Genomic DNA, 24,105 nt, shown 5'->3' with positions numbered 1-24,105 from the left:
TCTGGTGGGGCCGTTAGTGAAGATGAGGCAAGCTAGTGCCCAGAGTTGCCGAGTGTGATCGCTGATCAGAGTGGGCACCGAGGCGAGAGAATTATCGAGTCCGCTGACCCTGGTCCAGAAACCTGCCGCGTCAGGAATCGAACCCTGGTCCCGGGCCGTCCTCTGCTCTCGGGTCTGCCGCCTCTAACCAGTGAGCCACACTACTTATGGTCGAGCCGGTGGCAACCGGCCAATAATTTACACACACAGCCATCTAGGTTGCAGGGCCCCATATTCATCTAGTTACAAAGACTTCTAGTGCTTCTCTTGAATTGAAGTTTTGTTGGCCTGACAACCTGCATGTAATTACAAAGTGACATCTTTGCAAAGTGCGTGTATTGGCTCCAGTACACAGAAAGTGATGTTACGTTTGCCTAATTGACAACACTCATTTATTTACGAAGATTTTTAAGCGCAAAGCCAGAATTAATTTATGGGATTGTGGTCTATGTGTTTTGGTGTTTAATACAAAGGATATTTTTATATTACCTTGTGTGGAGTCTCTTTTTTGGTGTGCCTATTGTGTCACTGGTGTGGGCGTTTTGCAAATGCTTTAAACATTGACTCTGGGATAAGTTTGACTGCTCGGCCAAGCAACCAAGGGGGTGAGCAGGGTTTTTTTTGTGTGTGTAACTCCCTTACCATGACTAGAGTGGTGGGTCCTGCCTGGTTCAGGGGCGTACCCTAGCCAACCAGAAACCGCATTTCTAACATTTGATAATCCTACTCAAAGAAAACAAAAGTGCACAGATAATTTGGGTTTTACTGGCATGAAACCAAGTTAAACAATAACATGTCCATACACAGAACAACGGTTCTACTTATACAACACACCTGTCTTTGAAACAATGGTATCTCAAATGTATGAAAAGCGTAGGAATTTTGTGGCTGCCTCCTATTTCCAAGATTTCATCTACCAGTTGTGCAGGACATAAAACTATGTCTGAAAATGAATTATAACTCCACTTCGTGGGAATCTAGCTTTTTTGGGAAGGTACACTTGATCCACATGGTTGCTCTCTCATTCTCTGGACCAGGTCTACTCTTTTCACCTCTATCAATCTCTCTTTCCCATCTCTCCTCAGCACTCTGTGGTAACTTTTGGTTGTAAACAGTACTGTGCATAACCTAAGTAAGTTCACTTTAAACAGTAGGTGGATAATACATAAACTCTGCTAATTGCAGCAGGATCACAAACCATACCTACTGAGAAACTGCATAGCTTTATTTGGATTTTCTGCCTGTAAACAGGCTAGATGACACAACAGTTAATTAACTGTCATTTTTAAAGACCGAAAATAATATTAAGGCAAACTATATCATTTATGGCCCGAGGCCTATGCACCAGGACTTAATGATTAATTTTACCATAGTAAACTGCCAACTCAGCATAACCACTCAACATACATCTATTGGTTAAGTTTGTAATGTAATTGAAATGAACACATGCACGATGCCTCTCCATTACAAGATGAAGCCCATGTTAGAGAAACGTTATATTAATATGTTTTCCACTAATGCTTTGGAGCCATTAATCTTGAAATGTATTACGTTATACCATATGCCATTGTAATGGGAGAACCTACTTACTGCAAATGTGAAATTTGTTTTACAGCTATTTAGTAATTGTTCACCGAAACTACATTACAATGCTTACCTTGCAAACTCAAGCTGATATGTATGATATATTTCTGTCTTTACTAATTTATTTAGATCAACATTATGGAAGTGGCTATCCATCAGGACGCTGGATTCATAGTAAATTCTATCTTTTATTTAATCGGCAGCCACCGATCCACAGGCTTCTTCCACAGGCTTCTTGCTAGGGGAATTCAATTCGGCATCTTGAGATATAAAGCTGTAGGTACATTGTAACCTACGATGCCTACACATATTTATCTATTTCTTGTCACTTTTATGTAAATGCACATCATTGTTTTTTTACATATTGAAACGTGAGTAAGGTGGGGAAGTTGTGCACCCTGTCCTGAAGAAGGAGCGCAGTCTCCGAAACATGTCGACGCACACATGAGGTGATGTACATAATCATGACATAAGCACCTTGCACTTCACTTCTTTTAACAGTACCAGAATTAAAGTTTATTCAAGTTCCCACAAGCCAGGCACTTTTTAATTTATTTTCACCTATTCCACCACTCACTCACTTTACAATAATACCCTCATATGCACCATACATAGTCTACTACTATAAATGCTCCCGCGTAGTCGTAGGTCGCAGCACGCAGCATCCCGTAGAGGGGTGCGAAGACCCATATGATGAACCATGCCACCAAGGGTCCTTTTGGTGAGTGAGGGGTATTTTAAAAAACACTAAGTGCTCCATACCATTGTGAGGAACACTTGCAAATACCATCAGGGGGATTCCTCTTGTTTTTGTAACATTGTCTTGGGAGTACGAATCCTTCTATGATACTCTCCCTCCCCTCCACTGTTTTTTCATGGTTATAGCTTAAAACACTGAAAAGCTTTTGACAGTTGGAAATAGAACTACGGGTTGGGCAATACCAAATGGATCGTATGCAGCAAGTCAGACAAGAGTGAGTCAGTGCTGAATTGCTGGGATTTTTAATCAGTGGGAAGATTTAACAGGTTCTTGACCAGGAATAGAGGATCAACAATTGTTATTATTTTTTTGTAAACAGTGGCTCTGGTTTAAAGTTCCAAGACTTGGACCATGCCTTCTATTGCAAGGATTAGTCAGTGTTCATGGCAGCACTGTCGATGACGTGCCTGAACATCACCAGTTTCTTTTCAACTTCCTCTGGTAAACTATGCGTTTCCTTGCTATAATCTAAGGTCTATGAGGAGAAGCAGTCAAACTTGAGTAACAGGTGTAACATTTATCCAACCACAGCCCTATCTAACCCAGATCTCTTGACTGGGGTGAATGTAGGATTTATTCAGCATTCCGTCCATCATTTATTTGCATAGCACTTTTAACCCTAAGTGGGATGGGTATACCTAGCCGTGGGTCCTTTGCTCACTGTGCCACTGGATTCAAGCTAGCCTGGTTGATGAAGGGTAATACCCAGAAACCGGTCCCAGGATGCTTGTTTCCGGTCCAGGGAGGACCTGGCTTGGCAGTGCGGTCGGGACTGTTCCCATGAGGCACAGGGTCAAGACGAATTTGCATATGCCTGGGTCTAAACTGGGGTGGCATGGTGAGCAAAAGAACGATGGATTTAACCCAGATCTCTTGACTGGGGGTGAATGTATGATTTATTCAGCATTCAGTCCATCATTTATTTGCTTAGCACTATTGGCTGGACTCAGCAAGAAAAAAGGACTGATAGGGGGTCTCGAAATAAGACTCAAGATATCTTAACCAGCTGTCAATATTACCACAAATTAGCAGGGAGGGTCCCAGATACAATGACTGAGCATCTTTGGATGGCTAACATGTCTATGGACTTTGCAAAGGATTGCATGGAGAAAGGTTCTCCCTATCTCATTAACCTTAGTCACTACTGCTGTCTTTATTTCCACCCTTCAAAAATCTTTTGAATGCCACAACCTCAAGTACCTTTGTAAGCACAGAAAAGTAACAGCAGGCAGGGTGCATTACCTCATGCTCTCCAGTAACTGTATCTGTAACTGGGTTAGGATAGGGGTCCTCAAAGCATGAGATGGTGGTTAATGGAACAGAACGACTGGTGATTACCCTGCCTCAATGAATTAGCTGGTATCCAGGAACAGTTCACTACAGTGAGCGAAATGTGAATGTCGGGTCATCTTTCTCCCAATCATACTCACCTATAACAGGCATTAAATTCAAGCAACCACAGAGGCTCCTAGCACACCTACAAGAAGGATGGCAGTTGAGGTTACTACCGTCAGTTGGTCTGCACACATCTTGAAATAAATAGCTTTAGCTGGGGACCACCTTGTCCCTTCAACCTGTATATTTAGAAGCCACATCAACATTAGGGAGTTGCCGTACAATCATGGCACTTGGTAGCCCATGGAATTTAACATTTTGTGAACTAGGATCTTTATATCATGGATAATTCTGCAATACTTGAGTCACGCTCGACTACAATCTGCAAATCCTCATCCATTCTGCCAGTTCTTGCGTGTTGCCTTGCCCAACCCTGGCGATCAGCTGTAAACACTCACATTCTGGGTGCATTTAACTCACCGTAGCTGTGCTCTGTGGCCCCAATCTTCGCAATGTCTCAATACCTTGCTTTATATCAGGAAAGGCAATGGACAGGGCATTTTTGTGCTTAGATAAGGGTGATGAGGCCTTGAGAATTGTGGTATCTGGGAGTAGTGGTGGTTGGGAGAAATGGGTCTTAGGGAAGAAGCCTAGGGATATATGAAGGACTGTCACATGGACAAAAGACAAAACATTCTACATTGCTTCTTCTGCACCACTTTTCATCCGAGGCCAATTAATGAGTACAGCCTTCAACCTCTGCCAATTAGAGAACATATGTAAATCAATATCCGTTCTAAGCTGGTTACTTGACAAACATTTATTCACATACCATAAACGTCGCAAAAAGATACTGATGGAGTAGGGTTTAGCAAAATCTGCTCGAATTAAGTAGCCCCATAATACGTACTAACAACAAGCAGAAATAGTAAAACTAATGTACACCCAACATAAACATGGGGGAACTGCATTGCGCATGCCTGAACTAACACATAAATAAATAATAATGTAATACATTTTTGGTTTAAACAAGTTGCATGCATAGGCTGTGTATGCTTCAGTATTTTGCTTATCGCTTCTTGCTTTAAAATAAGGATTAATGCCGCTTTTTGCAAAACGTTCATGCTAAGTGACATTAATAGGGAAACAGTGTGAGGTGGGTGGTAAACAGTGAAAGATTAGTTATCACATAATTAATATACATTTATTTTTTGTTTGCTTTAGTGTGCTGGGTGAAGACGCCATTTTGTGTAACTTGGCCATGGTGGGAGGGGTGTGCTACTAGGAGCAAGTTCGTTCTGCCTTAAGGAAAAAAAGACGTGCATTGGACCGCAGATGACATGAGAGGATGAAGGTCGAGATGTCAAGCGACTGCCAAAAGCTGTTCACAGGCGTGGGACCGGAGATGCACACTGCGAATTTTGTTAATTTCTGTACAAAAATAGTTAAAATATGTATATTGTGTGGAGCGCGTGAGACTCCGAGAATCAGTTTCAACAATGAATTCGTTGAATGTAAGGTGAAGTCACCGTGGTGTGACCACGCCAACCCCCCAAGCCCACCAATCACTGTACGAGGTTGATGTTAGTTGGCAACTTTAGTGGGATGGACTTGTCAATTGTAAGGTATAACTGGGGTGCCTTTAGGGTGTGTTTTTATAGCTTAGGCTGACAGGAAGAAAGAGGGGGAGATGAGTCGCTGTCCTTTGGTTTGGAGGGAGGCCTAGCTGTTCCTGACCTGTCCTGTTCCTGTCCCTCTATCCTTTGTTCCCCGATTCTGTTTCAGGGAACCCCCACCATTCCCTAGGCCGAGGGGGTGGTATTCCTACAGATCAATAGGTTTGTATTTAGCCTAAATCATTATTCGAATCTAAATATTAATGTATTTTGTGTCTGAAACTTTTGTCTCTCCACCGCTCCACTCCGTAAACAAATTACTATATATATATTATTTAGATGAGCCTGAGCAACCTTGGCCGATGCCCGGTGGAGCTATCATATGCAGCTATAGAGGAGTCTGGCCCATTGGCCGTCACCTACCCAGTCGGTGATCTGGCATGGTCTTCCTCGTCTCCTGTTTGTGTCTCCTTCCCTCCCCCTCCTCCTCCCTGTTTCTTTGATTCAAACTGTTGTAACTACGTAACCGGTAACTCGCTGATCCAACTGATATAACTATGTAACTCGCTAATCCTCATGTAAAGCGCTCTGATACCTCCGGGTCTAGCCAGCGCAATAAAAAACTTTGCAAATAAATAAAAACGTTACTTTGCAAATGTATTCCTCCATTAGTTATATTAGGCTGGCATAGATATTTAGCTGAACTTTTATTTCTTAATCTATCCACTCCTTCATTGCATAAAGTAATTGTTTAATGAGTTTGAACAAATTTTATAAAATGGATTCTTTCGTGAGATTCAGTGTTTGTAATCTGTAACCGAAAGCAACTGAGCATTAACCCTTTAATATTTGAGATAAAAATTCATTTATTGCGTTTACCGGGAGTCTGTGACCCTTTTATTGACTAAAGGGTTTATAAAGTCGGCACTTATCATTGCCATCAAGTATTCAACTAATTGGTCCATCGACGAAAGGATTGATATTAAAAGGATTAGATATTAGAATGTCTAATTTGAATTTATAAAGAGAAAGAATTGTCAGAATGAATAATTTGACCCCAGCGCATCGGGGATTTTGGTGAATTGTAGTGTGATGTTGTTTAGTATTGATCCCTGATCAGCTATTGGTATTGGCGCTGTATCAATACTAAGCTAGCTATTGGTAAAATCTCTATGCCAAGTAACTATAATGTTACACGATAAATGAACTGAATATATAAATCAGATGAAAAATGAAACTGAAAAAAACAGTGCAAAAATGCATTGGTTGACATGCGAGGTAACTAATTGGGTATGTGTCGTTTATTACGAAACCATGATACAAAAACACAAATGAATAGCCATGCAACAATAGAAACCCTGTGGCTCTCTCGAAGACCACTTGTAATTCTTTAGTATCGACACAGACTGAGCATTGTAAGCATCAATCTTCATCCTCCAAACAAAGTAACAAAAGAAAAACATTTTCAAAAACACACAAAGAGCATAATTAATGCTCTACCTTTCTGACATCTATTTCTTCCTTTAACTCGGTCAGTCTGCTTGTATTCCTTGCAAATTTGTTTATCTTCTGTTGATCTTCAAATGTTACATTCACATCTTCCGCAACCTGCAAGTGGGGTAAGAGGAAATGTCTAATGTGAGATCATTTGCTTTTCTTAACCACTGTAAAATAATGCGTCTATAACATTTAACATACAGCACGTCAAACGGACTGTGTCCAAAAAGTTAAGCTGCCTTCTCATGTATACAATCATCTGCTGACTGGAACAACTGGACTGTTCTACCTCGTGACTATTACAATGATTTTGTAAATACATCTTTCTCAGTAGGCCAATATCAAAAGAGACTGGTTAGGTTTATAGAATCTCAATGAAGACAAAATTGCTGGAAACAGGTCAACACTTTGGAACACTTTCACGGAACACAATTTGAGTCCTTTACTACCACTGAGTGTACATTTAGTAAAATGTGTTTGAGGTCAAAAGTGGTCAGTATGATGGCTGAGAATGTAGGTCAATGGGCTACTGCTCAATGGGTCCAACAGAGATATGAAGTAGCAGAAGTAACGAAGACTGTGAATCGGGGAATCTGTCAGTGGGCTAAGCAGGGGGCAGAAAGTTAGCACCAGCTGGGAATAGAGCAGTAGAGAACAGACATCCAGTGGTGGGGGAGGGAGAGGAAGGAGGGTCTGGGGAAGGACAAAAGAGACTTGGCCGTTTGTATTAGAGATTATGAGGGGTTTAGGGCAGACTAGCTGGGATTTCAGAAATGGAATGATGGTAAGCAGGGGTGAACAATGGATCGTAACATGATCTTCCCCATTTAGGTGGAAACAAGTTCTTTTCTATAGCACATAGTTCATACTTGCTTTTCCACTGCAAGCAAAAGGGACGTAAGACTCTTTTCAATGCACATTTTCGGCAAGGCAGTTTCACAGAAGTACTAAGTGTCCAGCTCTCATCGTCCTTAAAATAACACCACCTATGAGCTTCACAGTCCTCTAATTAACTCGTTGTTCAAGGTAGAGCTGCTGGAGTTCACGGTCGTCCCAATTAAATCAGATCAGTATGACTTTTCGTAATATACTCTAAAAAGAAATCCATTTTAACGCACTGAACTTCTCAAACCCGCAATGACTATAGGCTCTCTTTCTCGAATGAAAAAGGAGTGGACACATATTAGTGGGGACTTTTGCCTTAGTGGGTTTCAGAAGATAACTATTGTTTTTTTGGGTAAGATTCTCAATCAATGTGGTTTTTTAGGTCTCGCCTCTCAATACGCATGAGACTATAGAGGCTTAAACAGACTTTAACTAACTGGCGATTTGACGCTGTGCCTGTGCGCTTTTAGGTCAATGCGCAAGCGCATTGACCTAAAATGCGCATGCACAGCATCAAATCGCCAGCCATCTGTTCCCCAGTAGCTCTTCCCGCTCCGCCCCACAAGCTTCCCCCACCGTGCGCTGTGCCTCAGCCGCACTCCTCCCACACCTTTGAAGTGACTTCAAAGGCCTGCTGCGGCCGTGTCGCATTTCTCCTCCCCCCTCCCCACAGCAATGCCCTCAGTCTTGTTTTCTCTCTCACCTAAATACCTATGCAGATATTTCAATACGACTCTTTCAAGTTCGACCTGTCCGTAGCAGACCGTTTTCAAACGCTGTTGCAACAAGTTCTTTTATTGTTTGCCAGAGTGATTTTTACCCAGGCAAAGCGCCCTCTCATAAAACTTGCCAATATCACAAGTCATGTTAAATCGCTATATTCCACTCGCAGTATGTGAAATAGACACGCCCCTCATCCTTTGAGCCCGCTACACCTATAGTACACTGGTATCCAGACGGTATGTCTTTTCCGCCTTAAGTTACTGTTAGGGTTCTGAAACTTGTCACGAGGTGACCACATGTCCTTCAAATAACCTTGGTGTGACGGTGCTGGGACCCCACTACACCTTTTAACAGTAGCTGAATGGTTGTGATGTGCATGGTTGGTTGGTCTTTGCTAACAAGGCAATCCCCATACATATATTCACGACCCCCTCCCCCGTGCTTTTTTTTTTTTCTTACCCGTGCCATAAACCTTACCCAGAAAATTGCGTCCTGGGCTTCTGTCCTCAGGAAAGTACTGCCCCACCCTCCCCAGAGCAATTTACACCTCAGTGGAAGCCAGAAGCTTGATAATACGACACTAGAAACCTAAATAGTGATCGTGGTACATTTACTACTCCAACATCAGCAAATGAGTGAAACACGCAGCAGGTATGTTTGAAGTGCGGAGCCGCAGCGGTGTAGCCTAGAGTCTTGCTGGTTCTAGTGTCGTGGGCACAACATACTACACTGGTGAGAGTATCCCGTCATGCCTTGTTACCATAACAGGCTGATTTCCATGCCAAGCCTGCCCCAGAATGTTGACCCTGTAGGTTGCTGAGTTTTCATGCGCGAGAACCTGGCCCCCCTTTAGAGTGGACTTATGCAAAGTGGGTGGTGGGCAGTTCTTTGCCGCCACAGCTTCTATCAGAGGAGTGGCGTTCTGGCCCAAAAGGAAGTTACCGATAACTCTGAGCTTGCGTCCACTGGACTCTTCAGAGCATTCTAAAGAACCAAGTTATTTTTTGCATCCAAATCAGTAGCATTTACTTCAACAACTTTGACCTCTTCAACGAGTTGAGTGAATTCAAAGTGTTAACATGCGGATGTTTCCCAGCAGGCACAGAACCAAATGTTGCAGGTCAGTGTGTACTGCAAGTTGCACATGCGGTGACCACGTTTAGTTTAGTTTAATGGAGTTTGTAAAGCGCCTGGTGACGCCTCCCGGCGTGTCCCCGCGCTGTGGAGAGAGCATATTGTTAGGAGAGAGAAGGACCCAATCACAAAGTAAAGAGGCAAGTTTTCAACTTCTTTCTAAAAGAGGCCTCATTAATCTCTAGCCTAGTATCCGGGGGCAGGAGGTTCCAGTGCCTAGCCGCTAAAGTGCGGAATGATCTGCCTCCCATTCTGGCTTTTTTGGGACGGGCAGTTCTGAGCAGACCTATTCCTTTGGATCTGAGGGATCTGTTGGGTTCGTACAAGGATGCCAGATCCGACATATAGGCCGGTGCTCTGTGATGGATTATCCTATGGCACCATAGCAGAGCTTTAAAAACAATCCTCTTGCTAAAAGGTAACCAATGGAGAGCTGCCAGAGAGGGTCGTGAAGGGGCTCTACGGGGAAGCCTTAACACCAGGCGCGCTGCAGAATTTTGAAGAACCTGTAATTTCTTGATGTTTTTCTCCGATGTACCCAGGAGCAGGAACATAACCTCACTGAGCGGTCTTAGGATCTTTAAGTATAGGTTTACACGCAGCGCTGAGCAAAAGACACAATATTGCAAAGTTGTGATAGTAAGTTGCTTGTTTTAAAAAGAAAATCATACACTTACGCACATACTGTGATTCTGAACACATTGCTTAATTTCCCTGTGCCTAAACAACAGGAAAAACTCAATTCGTCCTCGTGTTATGTGACTGGTGCTCATTTAAAGGATTCGAGCACCTTCTTGTGGAGATCGCGCTATATACAACTGCAAAATAATAAGTAAAAAAATCCCACAGCAGGGCTTCTGGCAGTGAGAGCCAATGAGTGTAGGGGGCATCGTGGGTGAGAATGCGAAGGTACTAACGGGCAATTTTGCTGGGTTGAACAAAGGCCAGGAACCACTTCCTAATCTCCTGTCTGTTTGCGGAAAAGCTTTGAAGCAGGACATGACAAGTGACCAGAGCTGGGCAATCTGCAGAGAGAAACCCCAAGGCAACTACTTCACACCCCTGACTTAAACTAGAGGTGACTGGATAAGGCTGTTCTTTTGCTGATCAGTAAATAATTGTTGCGCAAAGTTAAGGTAAATTAGCACATTGCTGATAAAATACATCCCCATACTAATATAATCTTCTAAATAGAACGTGTGGAATATTCAAATACAAAGTTACTTGCGCTGTGTGTATTTTGCTACTGACTAAAAACGAATGTCTGTGTGTGTGTGTGTGTGTGTGTGTATATATATATATATATATATATATATATATATATATATATATATATATTTTTTATACATTTCTAAATTAATTGCATTTTTGTCATCTGTTTAATGTAATCAGACCCCCCAGGATTTTGCGACTTTGGGTGGCAAATTCCACGACTCAAAAAAGCAATTTGCAGCCGAAAACCTCTAAATACACTGTATTTTTGAGGTGGGCAAAAAAATGCGCCCGCCACAAAAATACTGCAGATTTGTGCTCTGTCACCCCCTTACCCTCACACCCCCTCACCCTCACATACCATCTCTCACCCTCACACCCCCTCACCCTCACACCCCCTCACCCCCACAACCCTCACACCCCCTCACCCTCACAACCCTCACACCCCCTCACCCCCCCTCACACCCCCTCACCCTCATACCCCCTCACACCCCCTCACCCTCACACCCCCTCAGTCACACCCCCTCACACACCATCACTCACCCTCACACCCCCTCACCCTCACACACCATCACTCACCCTCACACCCCCTCACCCTCACACCCCCTCACCCTCACACACCCTAACACACCCTCACCAGAATAGCATAACAAAACATAGCATAGCATAACAAAAAAAAGCATAGGATAGCAAAACATAGCATAGAATAACAAAACAAAGCATAGGATAGCAAAACAAAACCTAGCATGACAAGACACAACAAAGCATAGCATAACAAAACAAAGCATAGCATAGCATAAAGCATAGCAAAACAGCATAGTAATACAAAGCATAGTATAGCATAACAAAAGTCAACAAAAGATAGCAAAACATAACATAGCATAACAAAACATAGCATAATGGAAAGGGGCGACCACTCGGTCCCCCCGAACGTATGGTGGAGTACCCCGATCTCCCCGGGAAACCATTTTGGGCGGGAGGCGTGTCCCGGCTGGTATGCCCGAAGTGGCGTAGCTGGGGCGCGCCTTTTCCCGCCCAAGAAGGGGTTGTCCTAGACACCGACACCGCCAGCCACGCCCGGGAGGCGGATTGGAGGAGGGTCTACGCCCGCCCGAAGAAGGATAAAAGGAGCGACAAGCCAAGGAAGCATCCTCTTGTTCCTGTGCTCTGAAGCTGCACCTCCTCGTTGCACGTGAGCTCGAGACGGAACGAAGAGCCAATTTTGAAATTTGTAATTTCTCTTTTTTCTCTTCTAGCGCTACAAGTCTTGTCCAGGACCTTTCATCCACGTGAGAAAATGCCGGGCAAAAGGGTCGCAAAGAAGGTTAGCACCGACCAAATGCTCCGCATGCTGATGAAAGACATGGCGGAGATGAAGAGGAAAATGGCGGCCAGGGACGGTACAGGACGTCCGAAAAGAATCATCCCAGGGGCGGCCCCTGCCGGGAGAAGAAAGAGGGCCAGGAACGGGGCAAATGAGGACGAGGTCCCAGTTCCGGAGGCTCCCCCGGCGAGCCCTCCCAGACCGGTGGAGGCTCCTGTGCCGGTTCCCGACGCGGGGCAGCCGATACCTGTTGTAGTTACCCCTGTGAACGAGGGGGACATGCCCCCGGAGTTGGCCGCCCAGCTGGCGGCATGGTTGGGCGGTAACAGTGTGGGTTCCGTTGCTCCAGGGGACACGGCCGGTGAGGCCAAGCAATTGATGAGGCAGTTGCGGCAATCCCGAGAGGCCGCAAAAGCACCTTGTCCTTTTGTTTCCCCGCAGGCGCCCGTGGGTCAACCAGGATCAGGCGTTGGTACGGCGGGATCGACAGTTACAGCGGCGGGTTCAGGTAAGCCATTGCCGATGGTTGGGGAGGGATCGGTACCTTCAAGGAGGGAAAGAATTGTGCAGCATATCCCGATGGAGGTGAAAGAGAGGATATGGGCGGACAAATATGTAAACATATTTTCCTTGTTGACCGATCACTACGAAATCGAGCATGTAAAAAACCAAAAAGAGTTTCTACATCCAAGTGTATGGCGAGCCAGGATGGCCGGTTTTAGAGTCGATGAATCGATAGGCAATTGGGGCAGATCGTTCGGAATGTTCACTGCAATTATGGGGGAACGTAGGCCCGATTTGTTGGGGGAATTGGCTGTGTATCAGACACGTATCATGGGATTTTATGAAACTTATGGAGGAAATCAATGGTTTGCTTATGATAATATATTTCGTAAATCCAAGGAACATGATTCATCCCTGACATGGGATTGTTTTGACTCCATTTCATGGCAAAATATGGAAAAGCCAGGCGTGGGGAGGTCACCAGCATTGGGGGGTGAGGTGGCCGAGTTTTCCCGCCATTCGTCAGGGACGCCCTTTCCGGGCGGGTTCCAGTAATGACCGGAACTCAAGGAATAGCGGCAGCACAGGGAAAAAAGGGGTCTGCTGGAGCTTTAACAGAGGGAAATGTACTAGGCCACAGGGTTCTTGTAAGTTCAGGCATGAATGTTCGGGGTGTGGGCAGTCCTCCCATCCGGAGAATATGTGCAGAGCCAAGGCTAGTGATACGGGGAGTAGAGGTAGCGCCAAACAGGTCTGAAATGGTCCAGGGGGCGCCTCTACCGACCCCGGTTGATGTCATGGCAATGATCCCTTGGCTAAACGAATACCCAGATCATATCTCCGCTGGGGTGTTGCTAGATGGTTTCTCATATGGTTCCCGCATCCCGGCGGGGGATTTTCAGGGTGAAGCACAATGTAAGAATCAACTATCGGTGCAGCAGAATGCGGCGGTGGTACAAGCAAAGATTGGTAAAGAGGTGGCCCGAGGTCGGGTTGCTGGACCATATGACAACCCGCCAGTTGCTAATTTTGTTTGTTCACCCCTGGGTGTAGTCCCCAAAAAAGATCCGGGGGAATTCAGGTTGATACATAATTTGTCAGCTCCAAGGGGTCTTTCGGTGAACGATGCGATTGACCCGGGGGTTTGTTCGGTGCGGTACGCATCTTTCGATGAGGCCGTCGCCATTTTGAATCGCCTAGGGCCCGGATCGCTGATGGCTAAATCAGATATCGAGTCAGCGTTCCGGTTGCTCCCGGTACACCCAGAGGATCAGCGTCTCCTTGGTTTCATGTTTCAGGGTCGCTATTACATGGATAAATGTATGCCAATGGGTTGCTCCATCTCTTGTGCTTATTTTGAAAGATTCAGTTGTTTTTTGCAATGGGCCTTCACAAGATTAACAGGGTTTACTCATGTGATGCATTATCTTGATGATTTTCTGTTCCTGGGGGCAGCTGGGGACATAGAGTGTGCACGAGCTTTGAATACATTTTGTGATCTCATGAGGCGCTTTGGCGTGCCATTGACACCCGGTAAGACAGTGGGGCCGTCTACTTCGCTCGAGTTTCTTGGAATAGAGCTCGATTCCGAAGAGGGGTGCTTCCGCTTGCCCAAGGAAAAGGTGGCGAAATTTGAGGCATCGCTTAAAGCATGTATTAGCGCGACGAAAGTGAGATTACATCAGTTACAGCAGGTTGTGGGTCAACTAAATTTTGCCCTGAGAGTGATCCCAATGGCGCGCCCATTTTCCCGCTCTATTGCGCAGGCCATGGTTGGCCTTAAGGAAGGCCACCACCGCACAAGGCTCTCGGCAGAGTTTCGGCAGGACATGCTCATATGGTTGGCATTCCTGGCGGATTTCAACGGTCGGGTCGTGTGGAGCAAACCCGGGGTCTCCTCGGAGGAGTTGGGGTTGTGGACGGACTCGGCAGGGAGTGTTGGATTTGGCGCCATTTTTGGTAATCATTGGTCAGCACAAACCTGGCCGGCATGGTGGCACGAGAATGGGCTCACAGGTAACATAGGATTTCTTGAGCTGTTCCCTATTCTGGTGGCCTTGAACACATGGCCTAAGGGGTTTCGTGACCGCGCTGTGGTGTTCTGGTCTGATAATATGACCGTTGTTGAGTGTATCAATAGTCAGGCTGCCCGCTGCAGATGGATCTTGAGATTGCTGAAGGAAATTGTCCTGCTGTGTATGAGACTAAACGTCCACTTTAGGGCAAGACATGTGCCAGGGGTGTTAAATCAGGCAGCTGATGCGCTTTCTCGTTCCCGTATGCAGGCCTTCTGGGGTTTCCTACCCTCAGCGGACCCGGTGGCGGCACCTTTTCCCGAAGCTCTCTGGTCTCTCGGTGCCCCGGACTACAAGACCTCGTGGGAGAGAGTCTAGCTCCCAGGACAAGGAAGGCATACGAAGGGGCGTTCCGTTCCTATTGGTCCTTTTTGGGTTCTGCTGGGGGGGAGCTTTGGGGCCAAGAGGAGTATGTCCTGAAGTTTCTGTTATCCTTACATCAGGCAGGCAAATCAGTAGCCACGGCACAGAGGCACCGGGCCGCTATTTCTTTCATGGCACGGGCCCATGGTATCCAGGACCCCACAGCGTCTTTTGTGGTTCAGAAGGCGCTGCGAGGGTGGCAACGCCTTGAGGGTCGCAGAGTGGACGACAGGCACCCGATAGGTCTGGAAAGGTTGGCCCTGTTGATGTCAGTACTCCCTGCAACATGTTCATCTCAATCTGAGACAGTACTATTTAGAGCCGCTTTTTCATTAGCATTCCATGGGGCTATGAGGGTAAGCGAGCTGGTAGCAAGGAACAAGCAGGATACGGGGGGGGGGGACTGTGCCGAGAGCACATCCAAATTAAAGGGGAAACAATGGTAGTCTCGTTTGCCAGGTCCAAGACCGATCAGGGAGAGAACGGGGATTGTGTAGTAGTCCACCGGATTCCCGGATCACCCATGTGCCCGGTAGCATGCGTTGAGGAATATTTGGCGCAGAGGGCGGCAGCATGGGGGGGAAGCTTACTGAGGCACGCCGACGCCACCCCACTGACGAGGTTTCAGTTCCAACGGGTGCTTGCGATGGCAATTACAGCCGCAGGCTTGAACCCGTGCGAGTTTGGGACCCATTCCTTCAGGATAGGGGCTGCTACTGAGGCCACAGCCAGGGGTCTGAGTGTTGATAAAGTAAAACAGTTGGGGCGTTGGTCCTCGAACTGTTATAAACGGTACGTGCTGTTGCACATGTTGTGAAGCTAATATGAACTCACGCTTCTTGTTTTTGTTTGGTTTTACAGTTTCGCAAGCTTACGAGGCGGGGCAGACTGTGCAGTCGACCCGACACCAGGGGACCAGCGGTCAAAGGACACCGGCTGTGGACAGAGTGGTGTGGGTCGTGGGACACTCATACGTGAGGCGTGCCGCAGACGTATTCAAAGCAGGTGACATGATTCACATGGCTGGGGAATACGGGTACAGGGTGACCTTCTACGGAAGGGGCGGGCTCTGTATTGACCAGTTTCAGGATTTTATGGAGGGTTTCTTAGGGCGGACGAGGTCACCGCCATCTATACTCATAGTGCATCTTGGGGGCAATGATTTGGTGACCATTGGTCGGCGAGTGCTTCTCGAGGTGATATTATCCACTGTAAGTTGGTTGGCAAAAAGGGTCCCTGGGTGCACAATTGCATGGTCCCACGGAAGGTGTGGCGGGGGGCTAATTCTGTGTCTGCTTTAAATCATTCTGTGAAGAAAGTAAATAACAAACTTGGTAGATTGTTTCGTACAAATACATTGCATTCTATTCCGCATGGGTGTATCAGGGGGGATCAGATGTATCTAGAGGACGGGGTTCATTTGTCCCGGGTGGGGAATGATTTACTCTTAGGAGACTTCATAGCTTGGTTGAAGAATTTGTAGCCATGACCTTTAAGTAGGAGTTTTGTGGGGGGTCCGGATAGCCGGTCAACTATCCGGGCCTGTGGCGGTAAGGTCATGATCGGTGAGCAGTAATTGGAAGATCCCTAGAGGTTTGGGCGTCACCCATTACGGATGGGAGCGCCCGGGGGGAGGCGGCCATTGGCCCCTCAAACGGGAGGCGGTCCCATCTAAGGATGGGACGCCGAAAGGGAAGGCGGCCATAGGCCCCTTCACTGGGGAGGAGGGGCTACGGACCCCTCCTCGGAATTTCCCGGGGCCCGGACATCTGCGACGGCAGGTGTGGTAAGTTGTGTGGGGTGGGAGGGGGGTCTACGCTACCTTCTAGACACCTCACACGAGTCCTCGGACGACCACTAAGATGGCGTCGAGTTAACAGGGGGCCCCCGCTAAGGCAAGGGAAATTGGAAGTGGGCACAGAGGTACAGGCCGCTGTGCGACCGCCCCTCACAAGTGAGGGGGGAATTGGTATTGGGGATCTGACACGGGTTACGACCTTGCCGTTGGCCCGTAACGTTAGGATGTACAATTTCAATGTTCAGAAATGCATTTGCAGGATGTTTAGTATCGGCTAGGAGAACCTTTGTATTAGAGATGTGTTAAGGTCAGCCAAGAACATCGTACTGTATAAATGAAATTGTACATGATATGAAACTGTTATTTTAATGTTTTAATTTTGTTTCATATTTTAATAAATACGGCCGGGAAGGGTAACTCCCTCCCGCCTTCCAAAAGTTCAGAACCGTTTCCGTCTTCCCATCCTTGGGGATTTGTGTTGAGAGGGGGTGGCGGGTATCTCAGCCATATGGAAAGGGGCGACCACTCGGTCCCCCCGAACGTATGGTGGAGTACCCCGATCTCCCCGGGAAACCATTTTGGGCGGGAGGCGTGTCCCGGCTGGTATGCCCGAAGCGGCGTAGCTGGGGCGCGCCTTTTCCCGCCCAAGAAGGGGTTGTCCTAGACACCGACACCGCCAGCCACGCCCGGGAGGCGGATTGGAGGAGGGTCTACGCCCGCCCGAAGAAGGATAAAAGGAGCGACAAGCCAAGGAAGCATCCTCTTGTTCCTGTGCTCTGAAGCTGCACCTCCTCGTTGCACGTGAGCTCGAGACGGAACGAAGAGCCAATTTTGACCCACCCACCAGCCCCTGTTGACAGCGATTTGTTGGAATAAAATTGATTGACGTGAATTGGTTTCTCTTACAGGTTGTCTTGGAATAAAGTTGATAATGTGTTGCGTAATAAAGAATGATTTTCGTTTTTAACATGTTTTCTTAGCAGAAATGTTTGCGATTAATTTTTAATGGTTATGCTCAGTAGAGTTCTATGTGAAATCGTTTAAATGTAATAATTTCCTTTTCGTTAGCTTAGTTCAAAATGCCGTATTTATTTCCGGTCGGGCGGTAAGGTCATGATCGGTGAGCAGTAATTGGAAGATCCCTAGAGGTTTGGGCGTCACCCATTACGGATGGGAGCGCCCGGGGGGAGGCGGCCATTGGCCCCTCAAACGGGAGGCGGTCCCATCTAAGGATGGGACGCAGAAAGGGAAGGCGGCCATAGGCCCCTTCACTGGGGAGGAGGGGCTACGGACCCCTCCTCGCAATTTCCCAGGGCCCGGACATCTGCGACGGCAGGTGTGGTAAGTTGTGTGGGGTGGGAGGGGGGTCTACGCTACCTTCTAGACACCTCACACGAGTCCTCGGACGACCACTAAGATGGCGTCGAGTTAACAGGGGGCCCCCGCTAAGGCAAGGGAAATTGGAAGTGGGCACAGAGGTACAGTCCGCTGTGCGACCGCCCCTCACAAGTGAGGGGGGAATTGGTATTGGGGATCTGACACGGGTTACGACCTTGCCGTTGGCCCGTAACGTTAGGATGTACAATTTCAATGTTCAGAAATGCATTTGCAGGATGTTTAGTATCGGCTAGGAGAACCTTTGTATTAGAGATGTGTTAAGGTCAGCCAAGAACATCGTACTGTATAAATGAAATTGTACATGATATGAAACTGTTATTTTAATGTTTTAATTTTGTTTCATATTTTAATAAATACGGCCGGGAAGGGTAACTCCCTCCCGCCTTCCAAAAGTTCAGAACCGTTTCCGTCTTCCCATCCTTGGGGATTTGTGTTGAGAGGGGGTGGCGGGTATCTCAGCCATACAAAACCAAACACAGCATAGCATAAAAAACAAAGCATAGCAAAATATAGCATAACAAAACACAATACAACATAGCTTAGCATAACACAGCACAGCATAGCATAACAAAACAAAGCTTAGCATAGCAAAACAAAGCTTAGCATAGCAAAACAAAGCTTAGCATAGCATAACAAAGCATAGCATAACAAAGCATAGCATAACAAAGCATAGCATAACAAAGCATAGCATAGCATAACAAAACATAGCATAGTAAAACAAAGTATAACATATTAAAATGCAACAAAGCATAGCATAACAAAACATAGCATAGCATAACAAAACATAGCACAGCAAAACATAGCACAGCAAAACATAGCACAGCAAAACATAGCACAGCAAAACATAGCACAGCAAAACATAGCACAGCAAAACATAGCACAGCAAAACATAGCACAGCAAAACATAGCACAGCAAAACATAGCCTAGCAAAAAATAGCCTAGCAAAACATAGCCTAGCAAAACATAGCCTAGCAAAACATAGCATAGCATACCAAAACTTAGCATAACAAAGCATAGGATAGCATTACCGAAGGTGCGCGTAAGGTAAGCTCGTCTGCGCTCGGCGGCGAGCGTCCGAAGCCAGGGGCCAGTCAACATGCCCAAAAATACTCTTACTCAGGCCTACAACTTATGGCCCTAAGACCTCTTGACCATTAATGCCCCACCATAGCTGCACATGTGCTTAAACGTACTATTTCTTATGGCATTGCTAAGTGTACTCCTGTGGACCTTGAGCCACTCCCGGATACTGCCCCACAAGTTCATAAAATTGTGACTACCACTATTGAAAAAAACCTTCACTGCTTGTTTTTAAACACACGTTCAATGGTACAACACCAAATAGATCTATTTTTATTACTGACAGAACAAAAACCCGATCTATTATTACTGGCAGAAACCTGGCTAACCCAGGACTCTTTTCCCGACATCCTGGCCACACTCCCCGGCGACTATCACATTCACTCAGTCAACCGTCCGCCAGGAGAAAAAGGCGGCGGAGTCGCAGTTATTTAAAATAAATCTTTTACACCTCTGTTGCTGCCTTCACTTATCCTACCTGGCGTTGAAAACATGGTCTTTAAAATTGATACGGACTGCGGAGCCATCCTTACTGTTCTGATTTACCGTCCCCCCTCTTCCATGCCCATGTTTCCCTCCGCCTTTGCGGAACAACTTGCCCCATTAGTAACTACCTATTCCAAAACCCTTCTAGTAGGGGATTTTAATCTTTGGTTTGACGCTATGGACTTGGATGCTCAGGCAGGGGAATTAAAAGATCTTCTTGTTGACATTAATCTACAGCAGCATATCCACTCCCCCACTCACCGTAAAGGCCATAGCCTCGACCAGATCTGGTCCTACAACCTTACTCTATCTAATCTGGTTGTGGAGCCTTGTATCTGGTCGGATCACCACCTAATACAGTTTGCCTTGACGGTCAGTAGTAATAAGGTCCAGAAGCCTCAGAAAATGGGGAAAATAAGAAAATGGAAAAGCATTAGCTCCCCGGAGTTTCTAGACTCGCTACTTGCAACTTTACCTCCGGTTTCAGAACATCCGGATGCCATGGAGGAATCTATCTCACATTGGATCAGAGGGGCTGCAGACGGTCAAGCCCCCTCGGTCTCGCGCTAGTAATACTCACAGATGGTTAACCATACAACTTCAGGCGCAAAAATTAGAAGTCCGTAAGAAAGAAACGACCTGGAGGACCAACTATTCCCAACAGGATAGGGTGACCTACTGTGCTGCTCGCAAGGTCTACCAGAAATCCATCCTGGCACAGAAAACAACTTACTTTTCTGAGCTCATCACACACTCACAAAATAAATCCAAAGACATCTTTAAGATGGTGAATGAGCTCTGCGACAGCGACAGAACGGTCCCCCCGGTGATCCCAACCCAAGCATGGTGCGACTCTTTAAATTCTTTCTTTATCAATAAAATTTTGGACATAAAACAATGCATAATCAACTTTCCAGTCCCACTTCCTTTGGAGGATTCCTTTTTTAACCCTTCTACGCTGGAGGCTTTTCCACCGATTGACGCTAAAATGCTGTCCGAACTCTTTAACCGAGTTAAATCAGGTTCTCCTGACGATGTTTGCCCCCCACACATATATAAGGACATAGGCCTAGCCATACCTCAGAGTATTCTTCCCGCACTAAATGCTTCTCTTATCAGCGGCAGGGTACCATCTCGATTTAAACAGGCTCTACTCATCCCTCTGCTGAAGAAGCCAGGTGCAGACCCACAAGTCCTGGTCAACTATAGGCCTATTTCCTTGCTCCCATACTTGTCAAAATTACTGGAGGCATATACCTCTACCTGTCTCTATAAATTTATAGAGGACAGCGGCTATCTTGAACCCAACCAAGCAGGTTTCCGTCCCTGTCATTCGACGGAAACGGTCATTCTAGCCGTCCAAAATGCATTAAGATCTAATGCAGACAAGGGCATCCACCAGGCCCTGGTCTTACTTGACTTGTCGGCCGCGTTCGACACGGTTGATTTTTCCATCTTAATCAACCGTGTCGAGCAGGCCGGCCTTAGGGGCACAGCTCTTGAGTGGATAACCTCTTTCATCTCGGACCGCACTCAGTCGGTTAGACTGGGCCCTTTTACCGCCTCTAGAACTGTTTCCACATGCGGGGTCCCACAGGGGTCCTCACTTTCCCCTTTGCTTTTTAATCATTACATGCGCCCCCTTCTGCATCTCCTAAAGCAATTTAAAGTTACAGTTTACAACTACGCTGATGACTTGCAGCTTATCTTTCCCCTGAATGCACCCGATTCTGTCATCGAATTCCAAGCAACAATGCAACTGATACAACGCTGGATGAGCCTTAACCATCTTAAGCTCAACCCGGGGAAAACCGAGCTAATTGTCCCCGGGACCAGCAGTATCAGTTGGGGCCCACATTTTTGGCCTATTAGTCTTGGACCTCCGCCGCCCATCGCCTCTTCGGTGAAAAGTCTCGGAGTCATTTTGACCTCAGACCCATCACTGAGGGGCCAAGTTGGCGCGGTCGTCTCTTCCAGCTTCTATCAGATAAGAAAGATTAAAAAAATAGCGCAGTTCTTAACTTTTTCAGCTCTTATTCAAGTCACCATCGCCTTGGTTCTCTCTAGGCTGGACTTTGCCAACAGCATCTATCTGGGCCTTCCTCTCGGTCTCCTTAAACGACTGCAGTTAGTGCAGAATCAGGCGGCTAGGCTGCTTCTTAAACAGCCTAAGTGGCAATCCATCAGGCCAGGCCTTGAACAACTACACTGGCTGCCTGTCCCCCAAAGAATAATGTTTAAGACCAGCTGCATTATATTCAGGAGCTTACAGGAGACAGGGCCACAGTTCATCACTCATCTGGTCACCAGATACAAGCCCACTTTGAATCTTCGCTCCTCCAATAAAGAACCCCTTGATTGTTCCTTATTACAACAGGAAACGCCAGGATGGTAGCTGTTTTCACCACCTAGCTGCTGTTTTGTGGAACTCTCTTCCGCTGACTCTCAGGCAAAGCCCAGATCTTTTGACTTTCAGGCTCTCTCTTAAGACCTGGCTATATAAGCAAGCATATCCGCAGTAGATTTGTTATGTTATGTTCCTTCCGTTAAACGGCGCCATGAAGCCCACGGGCGTACGTGCGCTTTACAAAAAACCCCTAACATAACATAACATAACACATAACAAAGCATAACAAAACATAGCATAGCATAGCATAACAAAACAAAGCATAGAATGGCAAAACTAAACCTAGTATAGCAAATCAAAACATAACATAAGATAACAAAAATACCAAACCACAACAAAACATAGCATAGCAAAACACAGCATAGCATAATAAAACACAACTAAATATAGCACAGCGTAACAAAACATAGTATCGTATAAGAAACCATCTGTTCTTGAATTTTCATCACAATAAAATACACAAGTTATTTTCAAATGTTTAAGCTATTGCCCTTATAAATTACAATCACTTTTATTTAAGTATTAATTATTTGAAAAAATTAAAAGCCATTGTAATTGGTAATATCAAAACATCTAAGTCACATAAATACAAAACATGTTGCATTACAAATGCTATAGGTGTCACGTTCGCGAAAGTTATAACTATTGGCATTGTAAATGGCAAAGCTATCAATTTAGCTATTTTAAAAACCAACACATAAATAAAATAACTGTCATTTACAATACCAATAGCTCCAACTTTTCTAACGCGAGACCTATTGCATTTCCAATGCTTGTATTTCAGTGGCATACTTCATCGTGAAGCCCTTACTTCAGATACAGCAGTGTAATGGACTGCATCAAACTGGTCATTCCAAGGGAGCATTTCATGTGGTACCTGAAAAGCGGTATCTTACATTAAGAATTGCCTAGGTGTGCCCTACTTCACTAGTCGCGTTTTTCTACTATTGGGCCCGAGACAAAGTTTCAAACAGGAATTTGACGCTATTAGAGCAAAATATGTACTCTGCATCAAAGGTCAGATCTACATGTTTCATCCTCAATATGCCCAAATCGGGTAATTTGGCTTACATCAGGACCAGCAAGGCTCGACTAATCTACTCACCCACTCATTACGGCAATTCAGATTTTATCAGGGCAAGCTATATTTAGGGCCAACTCACCCCTGCTGGTGAGCTGACTTAACACTAGGTGTTGTATTCACTCAAAAAGTGAAGGAATGTTAGAGATGCCCTTAAATCTTGTTTTTATCCTGTCACGTTTATTCTATGTTCAGAGGCAGAGGTCAAAAGTCAGTCTACATCCCCAATTACTTTTCTTTCCCAGACTGCAAAGTTAGAGGATTTTGGAAAGTGAACAGTCTGAGAATTTTGCTGTGCAAAACGTATGAAATGAAATGCTGTAGGATGTCATGTTTTATTCTAGCACATTGAAATAGCAAAAAGGTGAACTGTACAAACATTTCAAAATACATTTAAAACGTTATGAAAGCCCATGTGTTGTAATTCTGTCTGATCAATAAATATTTTAATGGGATGAAAACAAATCATAACACTTTACTTGGTGATGTGCAAATCAAATATGTTTGCTGAAACCCAATTTCCACAGATTATTGATGATACACTGTTATTTTATAAGTACAACTGCATGTTAGTGGGAACGTTTATGGCCATTTTAATGAAAAATGTGCTGTGTGTATATGACAGTGAACTACCACCTAATTGTTAAGTAATATATTTATTTAAAGTGAGTTTTAAAGATGAACTGAGGAACAGTCCTGCCACGATGGAAATGCTATTAGTGGACTAAGAGGCAGGTCAGGGGTCAAATGTACCCTATATGTGAGTTAGATGCTTATTTTACATGAAGCTAATGTTAAGTGTA

General features: G+C 45.6%; 1 protein-coding gene across 1 annotated transcript in view; it reads right to left on the bottom strand.

Annotated features, from left to right (window-relative positions):
* Positions 1 to 24,105, bottom strand: part of PFDN4 (prefoldin subunit 4) — a 97,609-nt gene that overhangs the window by 58,678 nt on the left and 14,826 nt on the right. The window contains exon 2 of the mRNA XM_086932482.1: positions 6,835 to 6,942. Coding sequence (XP_086788608.1) covers positions 6,835 to 6,942 — 108 coding nt within the window. The remainder of the gene's footprint in view (positions 1 to 6,834; positions 6,943 to 24,105) is intronic.

This window comes from Lissotriton vulgaris, chromosome 7 (assembly GCF_964263255.1).
Source record: "Lissotriton vulgaris chromosome 7, aLisVul1.2, whole genome shotgun sequence".
Classification (NCBI taxonomy): domain Eukaryota; kingdom Metazoa; phylum Chordata; class Amphibia; order Caudata; family Salamandridae; genus Lissotriton; species Lissotriton vulgaris.
Note: the sequence above shows the minus strand (reverse complement) of the source record. Positions and strands in the feature narration are given on the sequence as shown.